This window comes from Camarhynchus parvulus, chromosome 4 (genome assembly GCF_901933205.1).
Source record: "Camarhynchus parvulus chromosome 4, STF_HiC, whole genome shotgun sequence".
NCBI classification, from domain to species: Eukaryota; Metazoa; Chordata; class Aves; order Passeriformes; family Thraupidae; genus Camarhynchus; species Camarhynchus parvulus.
Window position 1 is genome coordinate 51847451 of NC_044574.1, and position 21910 is coordinate 51869360.

Sequence of the window (21910 nt, forward strand, 5' to 3'; positions counted from 1 at the left end):
TAGGTGATGATACACACAAGTCAGGGATTTGGATCAGTGACTGGAGTGGGAAAACAGAATTTTCCCTAAGGTCAGCATTGAGCCTGACTTGAAGGTCAAGTTCTTACCTTTCTGAAGGAAGAAACAGAGTGAAATGTGCCTCTCTTCTTTAAATCACTCTGAGATTTTTGCAAAGAAGGATATATAGGAAAGGGTAATTTTGTCACTCTCACATACTTTCACAGATTGTAGGTTCAAGATTATTTTGCTATGAAAAAATGGCCAGTTGTCCCTCACAGTGCTTGGCTAGCTAATGCTTCCCTGTATTTTCTAGTCTCTGCTTTGACCCAGGAGTGAGCATCTGAAGGTGAAGGTTATCACTGGAGCAATGGGAGCGAGGATAACTCAGTATCCTAGGTGAAGGAGAGGATACTGAAGTACAAAAGGGCAGAGAGAGAGGATAGAAGACCTAGAAAGGCTCCTGTGGTATGGAAAGGTGACATGATCTTCAGAAAAAGACTGGAAGGTGTGACAGAAAGAGTTCACCATAAAAGGAACAGGAGAAGACCAGGACATTCATTTTTGGAAGGCACGAAGCAAAGGAATGAATACTGGGGGAAAAGAGAACGACATGATCTGCTTATGCAGTAAGAGAGCTCCTGGGAGCAGAAGGAGCAAAGAGGAGCTCCTAAACCAGTGAATTTATTACTGTTTGTTGCTGTTAACACATCTCTGCCTTGGTAAGAATAGGTGAAATCAGCTCTGAGCTCCCCATACACTGGGGAAGCATTGGGGTCTTCCTGGCCAGTGTCAGAATGCAAGCATTGTGGAATACATCTGAATACAAAGCAGCAGCAGCAATTTATACTTCCCTGTTTCAAACACTGACACTGTGTGGTCATCTCAAACTCAATTGCCTCTTTCAAAATATGTATGTGTGCAAACATACATATGTATGTCTGCCACAGGGAAAAGCATCTGCTAGAGGGCAACAATTCCAATCCTAAAAACAAAGTGTCTCCAGGGAGACCGACAGTCTCTCATAGTATATTGTTATTTTTCTAACTTTCCAACTACTTCTCAAGGAAGATAAACATTTATTCCTGTTCTCACATTTAAGTAGAACATTTATAACCCTCTACATGTATATTTATGTTCGCCCTCCTTTCCCTTGAATCATTCTTTATCAACTTACTGGATGGAGTTCTCAATGCGTGTGATGGTGAGGAAAGCTGCTAGGTTGGCCGTGTAGGAGGAGATGACAATCAAAGCAAAAAGCCACCAGGCTCCCATCATCAGTCGGGTTGCCAGGGTTGTGTATGGAACCTCTCCTCCTGTGGGGAAGAAGGAAAAGCAAGAATTTTCATTTGACAGAGGAATGCTTGTGCATCTCTCAGGATAACTAGACCCCAAGGTTAACAGCTTAAAGCAGTCCATTAAAGCCTGGTGCTTCAGTGAACTGAGCAGGATTGGGAGCTGCACTTTCTATGCAAGGAAAAGCACTGAAGGAAGCCCACACAGTCAGTTGTCATTCCTGTGTTTAATCTCTTTTGCTATTGTGCCTTTAATTGCAGTTCATCTGCCAATCCTGTCCAGTAATGGAAATAGACTTCTACATCTCAGAACAAAAGCAGCCAAAGGAAAATCTTAAAATGTTCTTTCCTTAGAGATCTTATCCACAAACCTTAATTAAGTTTTTCTTTTATTCTGGGGAACGTAAAGTCAAAAAATCCCATCAAACCACAATTACTTTTCACAGTTGTGTAGGCAGGCAGATGCTCGTGATAACCACATGTATTTGTACAACTTGCTGCAAGTGAACTTGGACACGCAGGAAAAAAAATCACACATATTGAAGAAGAAAGCAAACATTGTTTTGTATTCTCTAGTTGCTTTCCTTTAAAATCCAACTGCCATGTAAACAGAACATGAGCAGCAATTAAACCTCCCAGGATGAGCTGCAAGCTATCGATTGTGTGACAAGAGCCTAGTAATGCAAGCCATGAAAAGCAGCAGTTTTTATTCAAATAGCTGCCCCAAAACACACTAGTTTGGAGTATTTGCAAGAGCTCTTTCTCTTTAAAAAATATATAAATCTCAGGTTTTTAGATAAAGGAAAATGTTATTTTTTTAAAATCCCCCTTTTGTCTGCAGCATGTTTTGTCACAGCTACAAGTAACTAAGGCGGGATAGGTGAACACAGCAAACACCCACAGTCAACTGCTCAAGATGTTCACTCTTTTCCTCTCCCTCTACACTCAGCAATTTGAGAAGCTGATATTGTTTTTTGAGGTAGGTTTCTCCTAGGCAAATCTTACGATGGTACGATGCCTGGGATTTGCAAAAGCAATTTGTTACCAATTCAATCATCTGTAGACAGTTTGTTTTGTACTTATGTAAAAACTCCTTAATGTTTCCACAGCAAGTAGGTTTAAGGGAATACAAATGACAATTATTCCCATCCCAAGAACAAATAATTTTCACTTATGTACAGAAACTGGGTGTTTAATCAGTGTTGTCTATCAAGGATGCTCTTACTGCTCTATTCAGAATTTTTCTTACCTATACAAACACCGGGAACTCTGCATTGCCATACAAATTTGAAACTTTTTTTCTGCATCAGTGATGTGGAATTGTACCATAAATGAAATAATAATTGACTCTATTATTTTATACTTTTGGTATATAAACACTGAAATCCTTTGCCTTTTGAGAATTCCAGAACTGAAAGACAAAATCTCTTAGACCTAAACATCTGGAAACAAGTTTTCTTTTATTTCCAAGATGCCATCTAATTGTCTGAAATAATAATCTACTGATCAGATTGGGACATATTATTTCAGTCTAAGGATTATCAAAGATGAATGCTAACTTCAACATCTGAAGATTTGTGTTTGTCTGCTGCATGAATTTTAAATTACTTTTACTAGAGTATTTCTACTTTACAACCGTTTTTGCAATGTCTTTTAAATACTTAATTAAAAAATGATTTTTAATAAAATGAAAAGAGCAATTATATAAATTTATCAGAAAAAGCTGTTTGTCCTTTTAACTTTCAGATGCCAATCCCTGCAGACAATCCTCACACTTAATTGAAATGGCTAGTGTGATTGAGAAGAAACCAATGATATTTTGGATATCCTTGCACATTCAGTTTTCAGCTTAATGAGTAAAACTCTGAAATTCTCACATTTTTGAGTTGAAATTAAAAGTCAGAAGAGAGAGGACCACTGAAATTCACACACCTGCCTTCTGGTTCAAGTGAGGATGCTGTGCATCAAGTGAACACAAAAGCCACTACAGATCTCTCAGCCACAGCATTCCCTACTGTCCACACAGCTTTCCCATACTTTGATAAGGTTGTCCCCACTATTCACTTTTACTTCTTCCTTTTCCCTCCCATGTTAAAAATAGACTTTAAAACCCATGAATGCTGGCTAGCCTAAGTGCTTTTATTTCATCCAGGTATTTGTGAAGCTTTGTTCCTAATTCACAGTTGTTCCTTGTATACCAGCAGTCAAGAAATGAAGCTTGAGGACAAAGCTTGTATTGAAGTACATGTGCAATAAACACATATCAAAATAATTCCTCACTCCTCTAAGAATTCTTGTACTGAGGCTTCTCAAACCACCATTTCTAAATGGGCTGACACCACAACAGCCTAAGTGCATGACTTTTTTAAAGCAGTACACGCAGGGTACTCCACCTTTCCCAGTAAAAGAAGAAAAGAAACAAAAAGCAAAAGAGATCTTTTACTGCCATGGTACCATTTCTTTGGCATCTATTAGGAGACTTAATGTGACACAGTCTTGTTCCATTGTACTCCTTCCTAAAACACTTCCTGCACCATGGCAGTTCACTTTAAGAAACCTCTTCATTCTCCCCAATTTTGTTTCTGGGGATAAAACTTCCTGAAGTTTTCTTTGGGTCCCAATCCACATTTTCTCAGTTCAGAAGAGTGCCAAGTCACTCAAGAGAGCAACAATCACTGTTTTTCCATTAACATTACCATGACAGAGAGCCACAGACCTAAAAGATACTAAACTCTACTTAAAATTAGTGTGCAGGAGGGACAGGCATGCAAATCTCCCTGGGCTCTGCTTTCCAAGACCTAGGATGAGTTTCAGGTGCACTGACATCCTCATGGATCATGCCATGTTCTAGTTGCAAGAGGTTACAAACAGGACATGCAGCACAAAGCAGGAGAGAGCCAAAAATGTGGAACAAATCTTTGCCTGTTGCTGTATTTCATATCATACCAGCAAAGCTTAGTAACCCCTAATGGCAAAGGGGGCCACCTGTGCAATGCAGACACACACTGATGACCAGAGAAGAATCTGATCTATGACATCTCATTCCTATAGCAAAATTCATCAGCGGAGGCCAGCACAGTGGTTGTGGTTACAGTAAAAATGCTGCTCGTGGGGCATGATGAGCAGTGCTTAAAAGTACTGAGCCCCACTCATGAAACAAATTGAAATAATAGAAGACAGCAGTCCAGGAGTTGCTTTGTCACATTAAAAGACATCTCAAAGGACTATAGAGGCTATATTATAATTTATTGAGGCCTTTCCAATATACCTGCAGAAGAGTATAAGGCAGCACAAAATTCCACTACCTCTACATCACCTACGTTGTGGCTACAGCTCCCAGTATAATTCATCTGACATGTAATGGGTGCTAAAATCACTTATAAAAATGTAATCTGCCTTTAAAATCTTCATGTGCAGGAAGGGACAGATATTTTCTAGAGCAAACTGAACTAAAAAAAATCAATCTTATTGAGAGTTTTCTGAAAAAGCTGAATTGCTGTAGAAGTCACAGTGAAAGAAATTACTTTTAGTCCTCCCACTCTCATCTAATGCAGCTCTCCTTCATCAATCCTGGACCATTTTAATGCTGGCCTACTTCAGATGACAGGCTTAGACTGGAACTTATCTTATAAATTTCTGTTTATTCCTGTTTCTTTCCAAGTGCTTCAAGCTAAATAGAAGGCAGGAAAAATAATGCATCATCTTGATAATGCAAAAAATATTATACATAATTATGACAGACTTAAATACCCGGGTAAAACCCAACTTAGAAGACAAAATATGAAACTATAGAATTACCATACATATTTTTACTTCAAAAAATTATTTTCCCTCATTAGTATTCAGTTTAAAGGTTTCTTCACATCAAAAATCATGAGAGGAGTACAGGCAAGAAGGAGGAATGAACACACAGGACAAATGGGCAAAATAGGGGAATTCAGGATCATAGTCTGGTAAGATCTTGATATTTTATAATTCTGGATTAAATTTGAAGAATTCAAAATGCATGGGCTCTTTTTGCAGACATCTTGTTCTCAGGGATTTGTCAATTGTTTGCCTGAAGAAAAACTGCAGTGAGCTGAGCTTCTGTGTAAGGAGTTTTCCAGCTAATTTAAAGAACCATGAAAAATATGATAATTGTGACTGCTTTGTTGAGGAACTGTAATGCCATCAAAATTAAAAGCAAGCATCTCAACTCTGCTTGGAAAAGGAAGGTGAAGAAATAATAGGGTGGGTTATCTGGGGACAGATTTTGATTCTGCTTTTTCCTACAAAAATTCTGTCCACATTCAGTGAATTATTGGCCTTTGGTAAAAAAGCACAAAGGACTTGGGAGCTGGCTGCAATTTAGCCTTTAGCCTGTTAGAACAGTCACATCAATTATGCTGTGCATCTGCAATTTCCATAAATAAAGAGGTGCAGATGCCTGTTGCAAACAGTTTAGATTAATGCATGTCTTCTGTATTCTTTGTGAAGGGGACATTAATAGAGAGTGCATGTGAGGGAAGTAGTTTGTATTAACAAAGAGGAAGAGGTATTTTATATTTCCACATTTTTATTGCCACTAGAAACAAAACCTGAAGTTTGACCGAGCTCTGTGATCTTCGTAAAACTCTGCAAAGCAGAACTCTTCAAAGGCAGAACCTTTCAGAGCATTAGCTATTGCAATTGTTCTGTTAAAAACTTTCCTGATAATATAAAACCTCACCTACTTTCAATTGGAAATCTTCAATTCAGTATAGGATAAAAAAAAATTTTACAGTCAATGAAGCCCATACCTATTTCTACCAGCTGTGAAGTAAATGCAGCTTGGAAGTTGCCGGGAAATTTCTCATAATGAATTTTTCTTCCCTTATTTTCATTTTTTTCATCTATCCTTTTCCATTCGTTGAACTTTGAACTTTGCTTATATTCATCCATAACATTTAGGCTGGCATGTCATAACCTGAACTTGTAATATTCCATTTTGTGCTGAAGTTAACACCCACGGACCACAGCAGGCACGACAAATTATTCCACAGGAGAATACAACTCCTTGAATTGGTAATGTCTCCCAAATAAGCTTGAAAATCAGTGGCTGAACTTATTGGCAGATTGCAGGGGTTTGAGAGTGGAGAAGGAACCGATCATGAGGCAGGGCTGGCAGCCAGACCTTACAAGGTGTGGAGAAGTTTGAGAGCCAGCTATAGTTTTTACTCACCACACCACCTGTTCCTCCTGTAGCATTTGGTTTGTATTAAAAGGTAGTGATTTAAAACCCAAAAATTTTATGTAAAAAGAGACATTCAAATATTTTGCTTCACACATCAAACATTTCTTCAGGTCTTTACTCCCTAGCAAGAGAGCACTGCATCTATGTATAATTACTATACTGTGAAAATGCTCCAAAAACATTAGGAACTGTTCTTTGAGTTCATTGGAAGTAGTAGGATTGAAAGGGACCCAATTTTCTTTTTATTTACTAAAGCAATTATAAAAGTTTCTATCAGATCCCAAAGATAAAGCTTTCTCATTATATAATAAAGCTATTTATAAACTATTATTTTACTATAATAAAATAGTAAAAGTCATGCATAGACTTTTTAAATGGTTATATATTTTGAAATTGTTAAATGTCTCTTTATATTTGTTAAGTCTTTCATCTTGTTACATCCAGATATTAAGATGAAAGAAAAACTTGGATTGAAGGTTCAGTTTGGTCTTTAAGTTTACAATAAATTTTTTTGGTGATCTTTCTAAAAACCTGCCCAATGTTCTAAGACTCATGTCAGCAAACAGAAATCTTGGAAGCTACACAGTAAACTCTCATAAATGCTTGGGTGAAATTTGTTTGAATTTTCTGATTTGAAACTGTGTTATAGTAGTAACTATATAGTAGCTACCACTTAACCTCCACTACACAGAAATAATTTAATTGGCTTTTTTTCACAGGCACAGAAGAGAAATATTTGTTGCCTTTCTAGCATAAAGATTTTGAATAGTATTACCTTCACCTAATGCACCAATGTCATTAAGGTTTCTCTATCTCCTAATGAAGTTTTCAGTGCCCTCCTCCTGTTCTCAGCTCTGCCTCACCTCTGTCTACACTTTCTCATCATATATTTTTTTCTCTAAAGTTTGCCGCGTTTAACACTTTGTGCTCCTTTTCCTTTTAATATGCTCTACCTGTGCATTCCAGGTACTTCAGCATGGGCAGCTGGAGGCTTGAAACACACACCACTCAGCCTGACTGCCCCTCTTACACCTCACATTTCCCCTTATGCATCACAGAGATGCTGTACCAGAGCCAACCATGCTCCACTCCAGTGTGATTTGGTGGCCTGCAGCAGACACTGTCTCCCATCTCACTTAGCGCTCCAGCCATTAGCCCACAGTCACAGAAAAAAAACAGGATCAGTTCTTTCCAAGTTCTCAACCTCTGAAATACCTAATCCATTGTGACATAGTGACACCTTCTTCCCCTTTTATCCACCTTGTCCATCTGACTTTCAGTATTTCCAATTGTTCCTACTAGATTTCAGAAACAACATGAAGATCAACTCTGTATTTCGGAGTCTAACTGTTCTTGTTTATTATTCCGATTTCTCCTGCTGGTCTACAGGCAATTAAAGAATGTGTTCACTTTGTCCTTTGGTGCTCTGATTAATTTTTTCACCCCTTGATGTCTTATTTCTGAACTAAACAATCACTGACTCTTGCCATTCGTTGTTGTCAGTGTAATGATCCCCTGACTAATCTCATTACGTGTTCTCCCTGGAAGATTGTTTTCTTTCAGCTGGGTGGGAAGCACTGCCCTCACTGCACTCCCAGAAGGGAAGCAATGATGCACAAAAGAAAGCTCCCCTCATTTATTTCTCCCCTTTATGTGACAGGCAGAAAATCCGAAACCATCATTCCTCTCCTTCAGGCTTATTTCAAATCACTGCTAGGTATCTGAAATCTGTAAAGGAGTTTGAGAAGCTGCATCTTATACATGCTAAAGATGCATGCAGCTCTGGAAGCCAGCTAACCTGAGGGTGTATGCACAGCCTTGTGGAGGCAGATGGAGGCTTCCCCCAGCCCTATACCAAGGAGGCCAGGCACGAGCCAGTTCCAATCTGAGACAGAGATTGCCATGCTACCTTGTCACCCTCTGTTACTGCTGGCCAGCAATCACCTCCAAGCTACATCTCATATCCTGAAAACTCCCTCTGAAAATCCTCCATTTGCCACTGCTATGTATCTGTTTGGATGTGCCTTTGGCATTTGACTCACACACTAAGGCTCATTGCTCAGCTCTGTTTTCTCATTAATAGGGAAAGATTTCCCATGCTGAGATTTCAAATGCTGGGACTAATCAAGGACCAGTGGCAGTGCCACAAAAACCCTCATCAAGTTACAGCCCAGGGAACTCACCTCATAAATCTGGTCAGAGGGCCTTGACATACAACCTGATGGACAAATATCCAAAAGGTTGGTGAATGCCTGCTCACAAACTATTTTGCTTAAAATACAGGTTCTTCAGTCACATTCATTGAAAATATCCTTTCTGAAGCTAGAAATTCCTCTAGCATCAAGGAAAAGGTCAGTGCTAATCAGTGCAAAGCATTTCAGTCTACTACAGCATTGCTCTGTACTGGATTAGTAACCTACTGTGTTTGTAAGTTTAAGTCTCTGCTGTGTCTATTACCAAACTATTTTTCTATCAGTCTTCAAATACCAGCCTGCCCAGCTTGCTGTGTCTGCTGTAACAGCTCCCTCCTAGTAACAGAGGACTAATCATTTGGCCGCTAGGCTCCCTTGGAAAATTCTGCCAAGATACAGTAGGAACTGTCAGACATCCTTGAGTAAAATTTTGTTAGAAAATTAATCTATTTGCAGCAGCCTGTCAGATGCACCACTTCACTACACTACCACCCTTTTCTCCCTGGGTTTAATTTATATACAACAGTAGTTAGAGGCACCATGAAGATGAAAAATAATTTGTGACAATTGCACGCCTGAGGGCAAACCAAGGAGGGCATCCAGAGACAACACACCTTTAGGTAAGGGGGAGCTGTAACTATAAAGGTCAGCTTTAACTCTGTCTTAATCCCCAGGTATTGATCATAGTCCTTTTATAATGCTCACCATTTCCACTAAGCTGTGACTAGACAGTGCAGGATTCAGCCTCAGAATAATCTAGATAGAACTGTGCTCTGCTGCTACTTTTAAAAGCTGCTGTGTCTTCAAAGTTGCAAAACTTTTCCATAAGCCAAACTCTATTCCTCATAACAAAAAAAAAAATCATCAGGTTTGCAGAGAAGAAAGCAGAGAATGAAAACGGAGGAAATTTATTTTATGGGAGAAGCAATAGCAAGTCAAACCCAAAATTGAATGGACTTTCTAAAAGGCTATTTTAAACAGAAATTCAAGCCTCTATCAAAAAGGAGAGCAGTACAATGACAACAATTTTAACTTATTTTTTCTATTCAGAAATTTTTAGATAAACTCCAAACATTTAAATATATACTGAAAGTATCAAAAGGGTCTAATAACTACATTGGAATAGAATAGTATCTAATGTGATAATACAAAGTCTAAACTCTTTTCAGCTGAGCTGAGATTCCAATTTTCTGCATCACTAGCAATGATAATGTTACACAAACAGTGTTCAATCATTAAATTAATTCCTATTAAATCAATGTCCTTAAAGGCCAAACAGTCCTTTAATAATTACCCGATTAAAATGACGTTAGCATAACATATTAGTTATAGTATATTTATAATTCTCTTCACAACAATAAATCCTTTCTTTCTACCCATCTTGCTGAAATGGTGGCAATAATGCAAAAGTTGGGAAGGGAAACGTTTAGCAAATGGCTGGGCTCTAGCTTCTCCTGGTGTCTGTGATGCTTTAATTACACACATTAATCAGATTTTCATTCCTATTATGTAGTATTTACAGGATCAATCTTCAAGTCCTATAGGAATCAATTCCTGGCTTTTAGGCCTAGACCCACAAGCTTAATGACTTATTTCAGATATTAATAATTTTGCATTGGTCACTTTCTGTCTTTCTGTGGAATTAGCAAAATATAGTTTCAACTACAAATCGAAGTTCACAGGAGATAAAAGAAAATGTTACAAACATTAGTTTGCATTATTATAGTGCCAATACATTGCATTGACTTGTGCAACATTATCAGAGAGAGAGGGCATGAGTAGCCTTTACAGTGCTTCTACAAGTTCTGGAAAATATATCACAGAGTATATTTTGCTTTTCTCTTCTGCTGCCATTACAAAAGAGGAGCAATGACTGCAGCTAAAATGAAAATGGAGGCATACACTAGTATTTGCTGAGTTACTGGGAGCCCTTAGATTAATTATAACTAGTCTTATACTACAAGTCTAGATATTTGAAAGTCTATCTTTTGACACCTGTAACTGTGACCACATTGGAATGAAGGCTTGCAGTCCCCCTCTCATGAATCAGTTGGCCAAAGTATACTGTATTAATGCTGCTGAAATGCATTGGTTCATGGTTTATTAGAAGACTTAGCAGGGTTTCAAATTTAATTTTGGGGTTACCAAACATAGGACCATTCAATTACATAATCATAAATAACTGTGCAACAAGCCTAGCAATTTTACTAACAGCTCTTTGCAAAAAAAAAAAAAGGAAAAAAAGAAGGAAGAAAAAAAAGAAAAAACTCTGATCAGATAACTCTTTGTTGCCACTTTCAAGACATAGTCCAATACAGAATATAATTATTAATATACACACACAGAGAAGAACACAGATTAGAGCTCAATGGGCATTTTCAAGAAACACAGGGATCCTCTGGGGATGCTCTTCAGGAGTGCTGTGATGAGATTTGTGCTTTTAAAATGGCTCTTGATTGCAAGCCTGTGTAAAGGTGCTATTTGCAGCCACTGGGAAGGCATCATAGTGATATATGCTTGCTATTATTTTAGAGGATGTTGGCACTGGATCTTAACAAATAACCTTGCACACTGGCAACGTTTAGATCAGATTTCAAGAGATGCTGAGACAAAATCTCTCAATTACTAATGGCTGGATTCAAATGCTGTGAAGCCTCAAGCAATTAGCCACAATTATCATCTCTGGTGCATATTCATAAGTGGCTGAGGAGATGATGTGTGTGTTACTGTCACATACAGTTTGCTTAGTGGGGTCTTTCTGCACATTACCGACAGGGCTGTACACAGCACCTTCAGGGACAGAAGAGAGAACTGTGAACAATGGACTGAAAACAGACCATCTGTATGTAAAAGTAGCATTAAGCTAAACAATGCCATTAATGAGGTATTGAAGCGTGGCTTTAGTGAAGAGCCTGTCAGAGAGGGCATTATGAATATGAGGGAGAGAGTCCCCTTTGGCTGAAACTGAGCAACTGTGAACCAAGCAAAGCACAAAACAATGCAGTGTGACCATAAGGACAAACACTTGTTCCAGTAAAGCCCTCACATCTTTTGACAAGTAGTTTTCCCCAAAATCATTCTACCTCTACATGATTCTGTGACTCAAGATTTTAAGAGGTGAAGGGAATTTAAAAAAGGATTACAAACTACAAACTGTGGTTTTGTTTGAATTTTAAAGAATTATAATCTGTTTTATAAATCTGTTCTTCCAAGTTTTCCAAGCATCCATCAGTACAGAGTGACCCCTGACTGCTTCAGAGAAAAGTGAATCACAGTCATCTTGGATACCTCAGTTCAGTTTTCCTGTAACTAATTCTAGCTATCCTTTAATTTTCAGAATGCTTCACTGCAATGAACTCCTAACCTTATAGAATTCAATCATCACCAGTGTAGGAGCTCTAATTATGTTCCTAAATAACACGTTTTAAAATTTAGACTAAAATTCCACTTCAGGTACATCCTGCAATGTTGTTATCAAAGTGATCTGTAAAACTCAAATGACCTAATGTAGTATTATGACAGTGAACAGAGGACAGAATGAAACCCTCATCCTTTTAAGTTTCACAGAGAAAAATGTCATTTATTGATGAAAATCACTAATATGAATGCTTATGTTTGAAAGTGGAATAACCTGGTTTTCACAGCAAATCAGCTATCACCCTGCTTAAGATCACAACTTAGGTTTTTCAGAAGTGAAGAGCGACTTCAAAGGTGATTTTACAGGATAGTGAGGATTTTCCTCTGGAGATATAGAAATAAAAGAAGCCATTGTAAGAATGAGGTACATGCTTATGGCTAAAAATGTTCTATTAGCAAGTATATCTGGGCATGAACAACGAACACCCCACTCAACAGATTTATTATCACTGTTCCTTCACAGCCTGTTTGCAGATGACTTTCTTTCCCCTTCATCCCTACCCTGACTCTGTCCTACTGAGGGGCTTCAGAATAAACCATCCGTGTTCCTTCATCTCCCCTTTGCCCGGTAGGTGAGGTATCGCACAGTTTTAACCCAGCCCCATCTCACCAACTTCAAAACCGCTGAAAAGGTGAAGTCCTACTTTAAGATCTCTCCATCCACTACCGACAGTGGAAGGATAAAAATTAAGCAGCAGGAGATTCCTACAACAGAATGCTGCTATAATGAAGGTAATCCCCTTAATTTGCATGCTGGGAAGCTGACTAGATTTAAAAAAATGCAAAAAAAAACCCCACAGCCCTAATTCTACCATAAATGCTGAGACTCGTCCTTCATCTCAACAACCAGGGAAAGGAACAGGTTAGTTAAAAAAATAATTTGAAATAATTTGATAGCATTTTTTGTTTCCTTTCTCTATTAATTTTGGTCTACTCCTTTTATAAACACTTCAGTATTACAAAAGGTCTGAGGAAAAAACCCTCAGCTGCTGAAGAAGGGAGACTTTCTGCCAGCAGCTTGAAAACCTCTGCTACTCCTGTCTTTACAGCTTTCAGGCAATTTTCCTGGCACCTACCCACCAGTTGATGTTGTGAAGTGGCTCTGCATGGGTGGATGCAGCTATGGCACAGCTGTTGCAGAGGAGGGACTCCTCACAGGGCAGAAAAGCAACAAAAAACTACCGTGGGTTCCCTCTAAAACCCCATGTTTGTCTGGAGCCTTGGGTGGCCTCAGCTGAAAAAGGCTAATCAGTTTGAGGATGAAACTGCTGGCATCCCAAGCAGAGGGGGAGTATTTTTAATAAGGCTAAAGCTCATTTCTCACTTCCTCCCTACCTTAAACAGCTGAAGTTGTCAATTTAACTGTAAACTCATGGGCAGGAAATAGCAGGACAAGTAAGACTTGCCTCTTCAGCTTCTAAACATCTTTGAAAATAAAAATGGGGGTTACATTGTTCCTCCACACAAGGAACACTCAGTTCCTGACTAAATTGTTCTTCCTTGTTTCCTCAATTAAATGTATATGATACACAGGCGAACCCTGAAAAGTCAAAATTGGTTACCTAATCTGAATCTAACTTATTCATTATTTACCCAGTTACAGTATATAGTAATATTAGAAATTACAACAACTAAAGAAACTGCTCTGAGCAAAATATTCACCTTAGGATGTTTTTGAAAGAACACAGAATGATGGACAGATGCCATGACATCCAATTCTACTTTCCTTTTGCCTCACTTGGTCTTGATCAGGGTTTACACTACAGCCAGATAGACATCACCTTCTCACAGTCAATCAGAGCTAATCCTAGGCAATTAAGGTGGTTTTTGGGCTTTCACACTGCCATTCATTCTCCATCTCCTCACAGATGGAATATCAGACACAAAATCACTAAACAGACTGCCTCATGTACCCAGTGCTATTACTCAAGCAACCATGTGCAGAGAAGATGTAGAAATGCATTATTTAAGATGCCTCTGAGAACTGCCTGAATCTTAACTTCAAATTAGGGAAAATCCAAGCATATCCCCTGGTAGTTTCACACTAGTGATATCACATTGCTGCAAACAAATGCCCACACTACTGAACATTTTACTTGGAGCATGGTTATTCCATGGAGCTACAGTCTGAAAAAGAGACAATCAAATAAACCTCTGAAAGGACACAAAGCTACATCCGAGGCTTATAAAAGTGTACTTCATACACGACAATAACTCTCAGTACACGCTGTCAGTTCCAGTGACCACTTGTGGTTTCCAAATACTTTTGAGACACAGGACACAATTACCAAAATGTACTCATTTCTGGATGCTGTCAAGAGGGCTGGCCAAACCACTGAAACATACAAAAGGATCTTGGGTACCACAGGGCTGCAGTCCCCATTTCAGAGAGGTGACTTTATGAAGGTAAATACACTTACTGATGCACTAGCCCAGATTTAATCAAAATGACATGAGAATTTGGGGGGTCATACTTTAAGGTGGAACTATCATGCCACAAATAAATCTGCTGGTGCATGTAGTTTGTTTCCCAACGTTTGGTATCTGACTTTTCATTTTGCCAGCTCAGTGCTGCGCATTTTAGGCTCAGCAAGTCTGTTTCCCTTGCTACATGAATATGTCAAGATTGGCATTAGCTTGAAGAGCAATTAAAATTGTTAATTCATGAGACTGGCATTTAAGTTTTGCCTTCTATCAGAAGGTATAGAACATGTTTTTATGAAGGAAGATGGGTAACATATCCATTTTAAAACTAAGGCCTGATATCTAAGATATTAAATAATGTTTCTGTGTCAGCCAGCAGATCAAGTGCAGAAACCAAATTTAGAACTAGGTCCCAGTCCTAAAGTCTTTACTTTACACTGGATCTTTTTTGTATTTCTAAACATACCCCCTCCCCCCGCAATAAATCAGGTTTCACCACTAAATATCACATGTGAAGATATAATTAATTTCTAACAGACTTCTTCCAGAATGATTCTAGAGTCTTCCTCTGAATATAAAATATTTGATTGTTGTACAGTTAATTAAGAGAAAATGTCACTAAGAAAGGATGTTGCTACAGCATAAGGGTTTCCTGCTGATAGGGATATGCCAAGAGTGAGATAAGCAAGATGGAGTAATTTATTAAGCAACAGCAGACTCCAGGCAGTGCATTTCAGGAGGATTATATCACACCTTGGGTGGTAATACAAGGAAGAAGACTGAGAATTCTGAGCAGCTTTAACCATCTGAGAAGTATTATAATGACTTTGAAGTGCTGAAGCTTGGAGGCTGTTTTATTGCTCCTATGAAATGTAATTTACACAAGGCAAACAGTAAGATTTGCTCATTTGCCAGGTATTATCAGCATAATTGGCCATTACTGACGCCACTGATGACCAATCAAAACCTCCAGTTGTGACCAGCATTTTAAACAAATATAAGGGGATAAAAAAATGGCCCACCAGTGGTGCTTTAACATCATCCATTTCATAACTTTTCTAGGTTAAGAAAGTGTATTAAGATCTCTGAAGAAAATTATATTTTTGCAGCTAATACTTCAAGCGCTCATTATCCTATGGTCAAATTTTACTTATAAAACTATAACGAATGTTTGTTTTGTTGCAATCACTAAGAAGTGATTAAATTCTGAATGATTTAGCCATTTAAAAGATATTTTCTATTACAGCAAAAAAAAAAAAACAAACAAAGCCAAACAAAACAGAGCCTTGCATCTTTACCTGCATAATCTAAAATTCAGGCCAATCCTGAAATATCTTCTCTTACAGAAGAATTGAAAGCAAAATGACCAGAGTGTGATAAGATAGAGACTAAGTCTTTTTTGGTGTCTTTCATATCAAATAAAAAACATTGTAGCTTTCTCTAACTTCATTGCTTTTCAACATTCCATTGAAATCTATTATAATAAGTTAGTTCATCACTGAATCCTGAAGCAAAATTTGAGAGGCTGCCTTTAAAACAAAACCCCCAAAAAGATTCTTCTGCAAGTCCTTGGTAAAAAATTACGCAGCATTTCACCTGTCTCAAAAACTGATCTATTATACAAAAAGAGTTGGCAGCAACTCTATATCTTGAACTTCTGTTTCTTAAATCATTGATTTTCTCCAGTACTGGGGAGAGCAGAGTGCTCCCTAGAGCGTTTTGTAACAAGAGCCCCTAATAGGAAGCTAATAGAAAACCTTCAGGAGATTAAACTAGGTTCTCAGCAAGTATAAAAGTCATCAGACTGTTACAGCAACTCGATTCAGCTGATCTCAATGAAGGTTTTATTAAAGGTTTTAGAACCCCCAAATTTCTTCTCTGAGAGGTCATACGGCAGGTTCCCTATACTGGCAAATTCTAGCAAGGGCAAAATTTGAGGGAGTAGCAACAATACCATGGCTAAAGAGAAGATTGTATAGAGTAGCACAAAAGCTGAGCAAAGTCTACAAAATATATCATTATTCATACATCACTCAGATTCTTGTCCCCTTCTTGTCCCTTGTCCCAAGCAGGGCTGCCTAGAGCCAGATTTCTGTCCAGTTGTCAAAGGTAATATTCAAAATAAGCAAAATTAGGAGCTTTAGCTACTTAGTTTTCTAGGATGAGCAAAAGGAAAAGAACAAATTCCGTGACACTAAATTTCAACACAACTGCAATCCTCCACAGTCTGAATCTATGAATTTGCTTCATCCTTAGATAAATAGACAACTGATATTATCTAAACTACTCATGCCTGAATTTTGACTTCAGAGTCAGAAGCATTTGCTTTTAATATAACCCACAGCAGCATGGCTGAGATCACCTAAAATTCTCTTAGTGATCACAGTATATTGCAAATTCAGTGGGTATATTGGGTAGGAAGCCAAAGCATTTCAGTGCACTGCCTGCCCTTTTTTAAATTTATTTTTATAATGAAGGGCTTGACCACAGAATAAAAAACTTCCTTTGCATTTTATACACATTTATATTAATTGAGTTATATTGCAGCTTTATCCTCATATATCTTAAAAAAATAATGTAAACTATTTTGGCCAATCTCAATAATGAATGGGCATCAAATAAAAAGGGAAACTTGAAATATATCTGCATATTACCAGTCTCAAAATGGTGCCTAGAGTGGTCACTGAAATATGGAGGTAAGAAAGCCAAGTTCACCACCTAAATTTAAGTGATACAAGTAGCAGTCACATTAAGTTTCAGTCTAGCTATAAGGAAGCAACTAAAAAGACTTAAATTTTGTAACTGATTGTGACAGTAATTATAGACCTGCCTTAAAAACCATTGGATTGATCTGTGTTGACTTTTGTCTACAGACAATGATACGGGTATTTTTCTTTGGTGCTTCAAAAATTGAAAAAGGCTAAAACTTGTTAATAGCATTTGGAAAAGGGACACAGTGAACTAAAGCTACTTGCTAAAATCTGCCAAGTTTTTAACTATTTCAGAAGGAATGAGCTCTTTGTTTCAATCATAATAGGTTAAGAGTTTCCTTAAAGAATGAGTTGTATTTTTGCAGCAGAGGGCTCTCTTCAGAGCCATGGCAGGTCTGAAGTCAGTCTGCATGCCTGCAAATTTTTCCTCTGTCTAGAGGAAAGAGAGAAGATGATGCCACAAATCACTTGTTAGCCCCAAAAAAAGAATCCAGACCTATCAAAGCACAAGCAATCTTTGGTTCAAGCTGCTTTGTTTCTGTCAGCACAGGGCATAAAAGCATCTTTGTCTCTATGTTTTGATAACAGAAATGAGTACCTTGTCATGATTTAAATCGCTCCTGAAAGATTTCTAAAGTGAACGTGACAGTATTTGAAATGCCCCATGCTGCTACACTACATTTGCCAATCAGAATTAATAGCAACAGATTTACTATTCCAAAACAAATAAAAGCTGCAGTTTTTCTGCTGAATGAAGAGCTGATGAATGAAAACAGAGGCAAAATCACCACAATAGCCAGTTACCCTGTCCATGAAAATTATTTTCATATGTCGGTATTCACAAGGATTAGTAAACAATAACACTTCAGCTAATATAGTTTTTGTTACATTCAAATTGAATGTGAAATACAGGCTGGCATTATAAATGGATCTCTTACTCTTTTGCACTGAATTTCTGAGTTCTTCCAAGTCTTTATATCAGTCAGTAAGCGTATTTTGGTGTAAATAAGTATAAGTAATAATAAGTAAATGTATTTTGGTATAAATTCTTTTCAACGTGTTTCATTTTTCCTTCTAGATAATTCAGGATAGTTCTGCTTGTTGTTTGACGGAGAGCAAAACTGTAGATACATGTCTGTAACTTTCCCTCACTCAGTAGGAGCAAAGTGAATATTTTATTTTATTCTAGTGAATTCTACAGAGTTCTGTTGAAAATCCACATGGTAGAGTGGTAAGATCTCTCTCTCTTTGTAGGTAATTACTCCCACCTTCCCAGTTTTGTGAATTTCTTTTTCTGACATTGCACAGCAGTTTTGGTGCCTCCAGATGCTTTGTACAACCAGTAGCACCTCATGTGTGACACCTCTTACCACAGGAGGGAGTGGATGCAGATCTGCTCAAATAAATTCCTTTCCTTTTCCCTTTTTTTTTTTCTATTGAATTCTGGTATTGTTGCAACCTGGTTCCCCTTCCTTACATCTAACTTCTTCCTCAATTTCATGCTGAATTCAAGCCCTCCTTAAGCACTCATTTTCATTGATTAGTCAAAAAATCCTTTTCTTTTTAAGCTAACTGAGCCTCTATCCAAGTGCTCCCATGTGGACTACTACTCTGGACCTATAAGTTAGGAAATTTCATGAAATACAGGCTTCCTTGGATAAACATGAGGCAAACAACTCAGGTGACAATTGTTCAGACTGAGGTGTGTTAAACCAGTTGTGCCTCCTCTGAACCTTAGCAGGGCAGTCTCCTAGAAAGCTTTTAGGGGTTCCTGTTGGGAGTACAGCAGGGATGCTCAGGCTTGTAAACCTGTGTGGAATGGCTCACATTCATTCAGTAAAGAAACTAATTCTCATGTTCTAACCTAACAGGAAGACCAATGTAATGAGTCTCATTCTGTAACAGACCAACTGCTCTCTCACAGCTGGATTTGCTAAACACTTACACTGGGGATATTTTGGGCAGAAAGAGAGCTTTATAAATCCACCCATATACATAAAAAAAAACTTCCATATTTCTCAGCTACTCTGAAGTCTTAGGTTTTATTTATTAAAAAAAAAATCACAAAACCCCTGAAACTATCTCTTCAGCTCTCCTCAGCTGACCATCACTGCTCAATGCAAATGATAACTTTAAAAGTAATGTCTCTATGCTTATGTGTTTAAAATTACCCCTCTTGTGGCAAGTCTCAGCTTAAGCTTTTCTTCTTTTTTTTGGATAGTGACATTATTTTAGCTTTTTTTTCTTCCATTCTAGGAGTTTCATACTTGATTTTCATGGATACCTTTAGCTTTTATGGGTATCATCTGATTGTTTTGAAAAAAGAATAATGTAATGCTAAATCACATGTTGCCATTTTTATGTAAATATGACACCTTTACCTACAGTGTTCCATCCACATTCAGGTTAAAATACAAAGAACTTTCTGCAAGTTTGGGGCTGTAGTGGCCATGGCTCTTTGTAGAGCAGATGCTCTGTGAAATTAAAACAGGTGGACCTGCAATGCCAGCAGTGACTGAGGAACAATTACACGGATAAGCAAGAAGGCATTCATTCTGTTTTGTTGTCCAGCCTAGACCCCCTTTTGCTCTTATATTTTAAGCTGTGTTTTCTTATTACACTTTGCTCTACAACCTCAACTTGTAGACCAGAATTCCAAGCAGTATATACCCAACCAAGATCTGCAGATCCTGATGTCTTCAGGATGCATGGTTAAAACTCTGCCAGAAGAGGAACATTGTGGAGGACTTGGGAATATAAGCAGAACTAGGGACCAGCTTGGGCTACACCAGATGCTAGATGGGATTGAGAAAGCAATCAGGAAGGCCAGAGATGCTTGAATCTTAACATTAGATAGGAAAATTGAAATAAATCAGAAGAGGGAGGAAAGAATATCAGACACAGTAAGATAATTTAGCACTGCTGACTAGTCTAAACCTAGTTCAAAATCCAAATCCTGGAATTCTCTGTCTGACTGGGTAAGAACATAGCACTTGTTAATGTTGAATTATTCTCCAGCAACTGACGAGTAATAATTTTTTTTAACTCAGAGAAAAATCACCTTTCTGTAACAACAAAACAACAAGTCACAAGCTAGCATGTAGTGCTCTGAAATTCTCAGGGTTCCACATAGGGCAGCTAAATATCTAGGAAATCTTTTAGCACAAGGCTTTCCAGTGCTCCCAGTTCCTTGTGGGCTGTGGGAGGGAGGCAGGGGAGAGGAATGTCTCTACAGCAATGGGGAGGATAGGTAGGTTTTCTTTCATAGGCAGAGACTCCCTCTGTCTCTTACCTTGCTGCACAAAGGATCCATAGACAAACCACATGGAGTTGTAGAGAGTTGTGGACGTCATGGATCCCATCTGAAGGCGCGGGGGGTTGAGCCAGTTCAAGAGGTAGACCAGGAGCCCCACCAAGAGCACCGTGCCAGCAATGCAGGCCCACAGGGAGAGGTCAAAGGGGGCCAGGCAGGCAAACATGTCCACTGTCTTCTCTGCCTTGCGCAGCAGCACGCCCACCGAGTAGTCCATGTAGCGCGTTGTGAAGTCCACCACGTTCTCCCTGTCGGGGGTGATGGTGAGGGCAGAGATCCCGATGTCAGCTCTCTGAGGAGAGGAGGAAAAAACAACATGGATAAGCAGGAACTGCAAAAAGAGGTCTTTGCTCCTCTGTCATTTATAGCAGCTAAGCTTAGGGAGAATCAGATGCCAAGACCGAGGTCTTCAGCATCATATATGTGAGCACAGAGAGGTGACTGAGGCTAGATCAACCATGTCTCTTGGTTTCTGCAAGCAAACCTCACTTGGTGGAATCTGGCACATCAGCTCTCCTTGTTGTTATTTTCCAAGAAATCCAAATACTAAAAACACAGGTAATACCCGGAGGAGGAAATCTATGTTTGGTCGTTTTTGTCAACCTGGCTTATTAAAGGCATTGCTGCCATTGTGGCAAAAGTCAGATTTCGTGCATAGCAGATCCAATTGTAGGAAACTAGTTGCCTGATAGAGCCAAATTTATAAAATATTTTCATGATTTGATGATCATGAAAAAGGGCTACTACCCTAGGAGCACCTGAAATTCCATAGAACATTCCATTTTATCTACGAAGTCTATAGTGCAGAAGGGCAGATTCTGCACACAGTTCCTTTACAATTAATTCCTCTGTATCCTACTGACAAGCAATTCCTCCAGCAATGCCAATCTGTCCTGCAGCTAGCCTGGACTTGCTTTGTGCCATTTCCTTTCTTTTTTTTTGTAATTTAAAGAAGACATTTCACATGAAAAGAGGATGAGTAACATTTCTTGATCTAATCATTGTATGTCACAGTATGTATGAGGTCTCCAGGGACACCAGGCACAAGTACAGAAGGTGCTACTGTACTTTTTACAGGTACAATTAGAGCTTCACTGAAAACAAGAAAGGTTATTTAAAGCAGGCATATGAATACCATTTTTAAAAGCCCAAAGACTGAGCAATAAGACTGTGAATTCTAGATGCTTCAGTATGACAAAAGAGTACTTAAAATATTTAAACTTGTACTACCTTGATTTAATCCATTTTTGTTCTGCCTAAAGAAGTGCATGATCCTTTGGAAGGGGGTGAGGAGAGCACAAAAAATTGAAAGTACTCAGTCAAATTTTATTAACTCTCTTGAATTTCTT

At 38.4% G+C, this 21910-nt stretch overlaps 1 protein-coding gene across 1 annotated transcript in view; it reads right to left on the reverse strand.

Moving 5' to 3' along the window:
* GRID2 (glutamate ionotropic receptor delta type subunit 2) overlaps positions 1–21910 on the reverse strand; it is a 669086-nt gene that overhangs the window by 97852 nt on the left and 549324 nt on the right. Inside the window, exons 11-12 of the mRNA XM_030948215.1 lie at positions 20541–20853; positions 1175–1313 (exon numbers count right to left, since the gene is read on the reverse strand). Coding sequence (XP_030804075.1) covers positions 1175–1313; positions 20541–20853 — 452 coding nt within the window. The remainder of the gene's footprint in view (positions 1–1174; positions 1314–20540; positions 20854–21910) is intronic.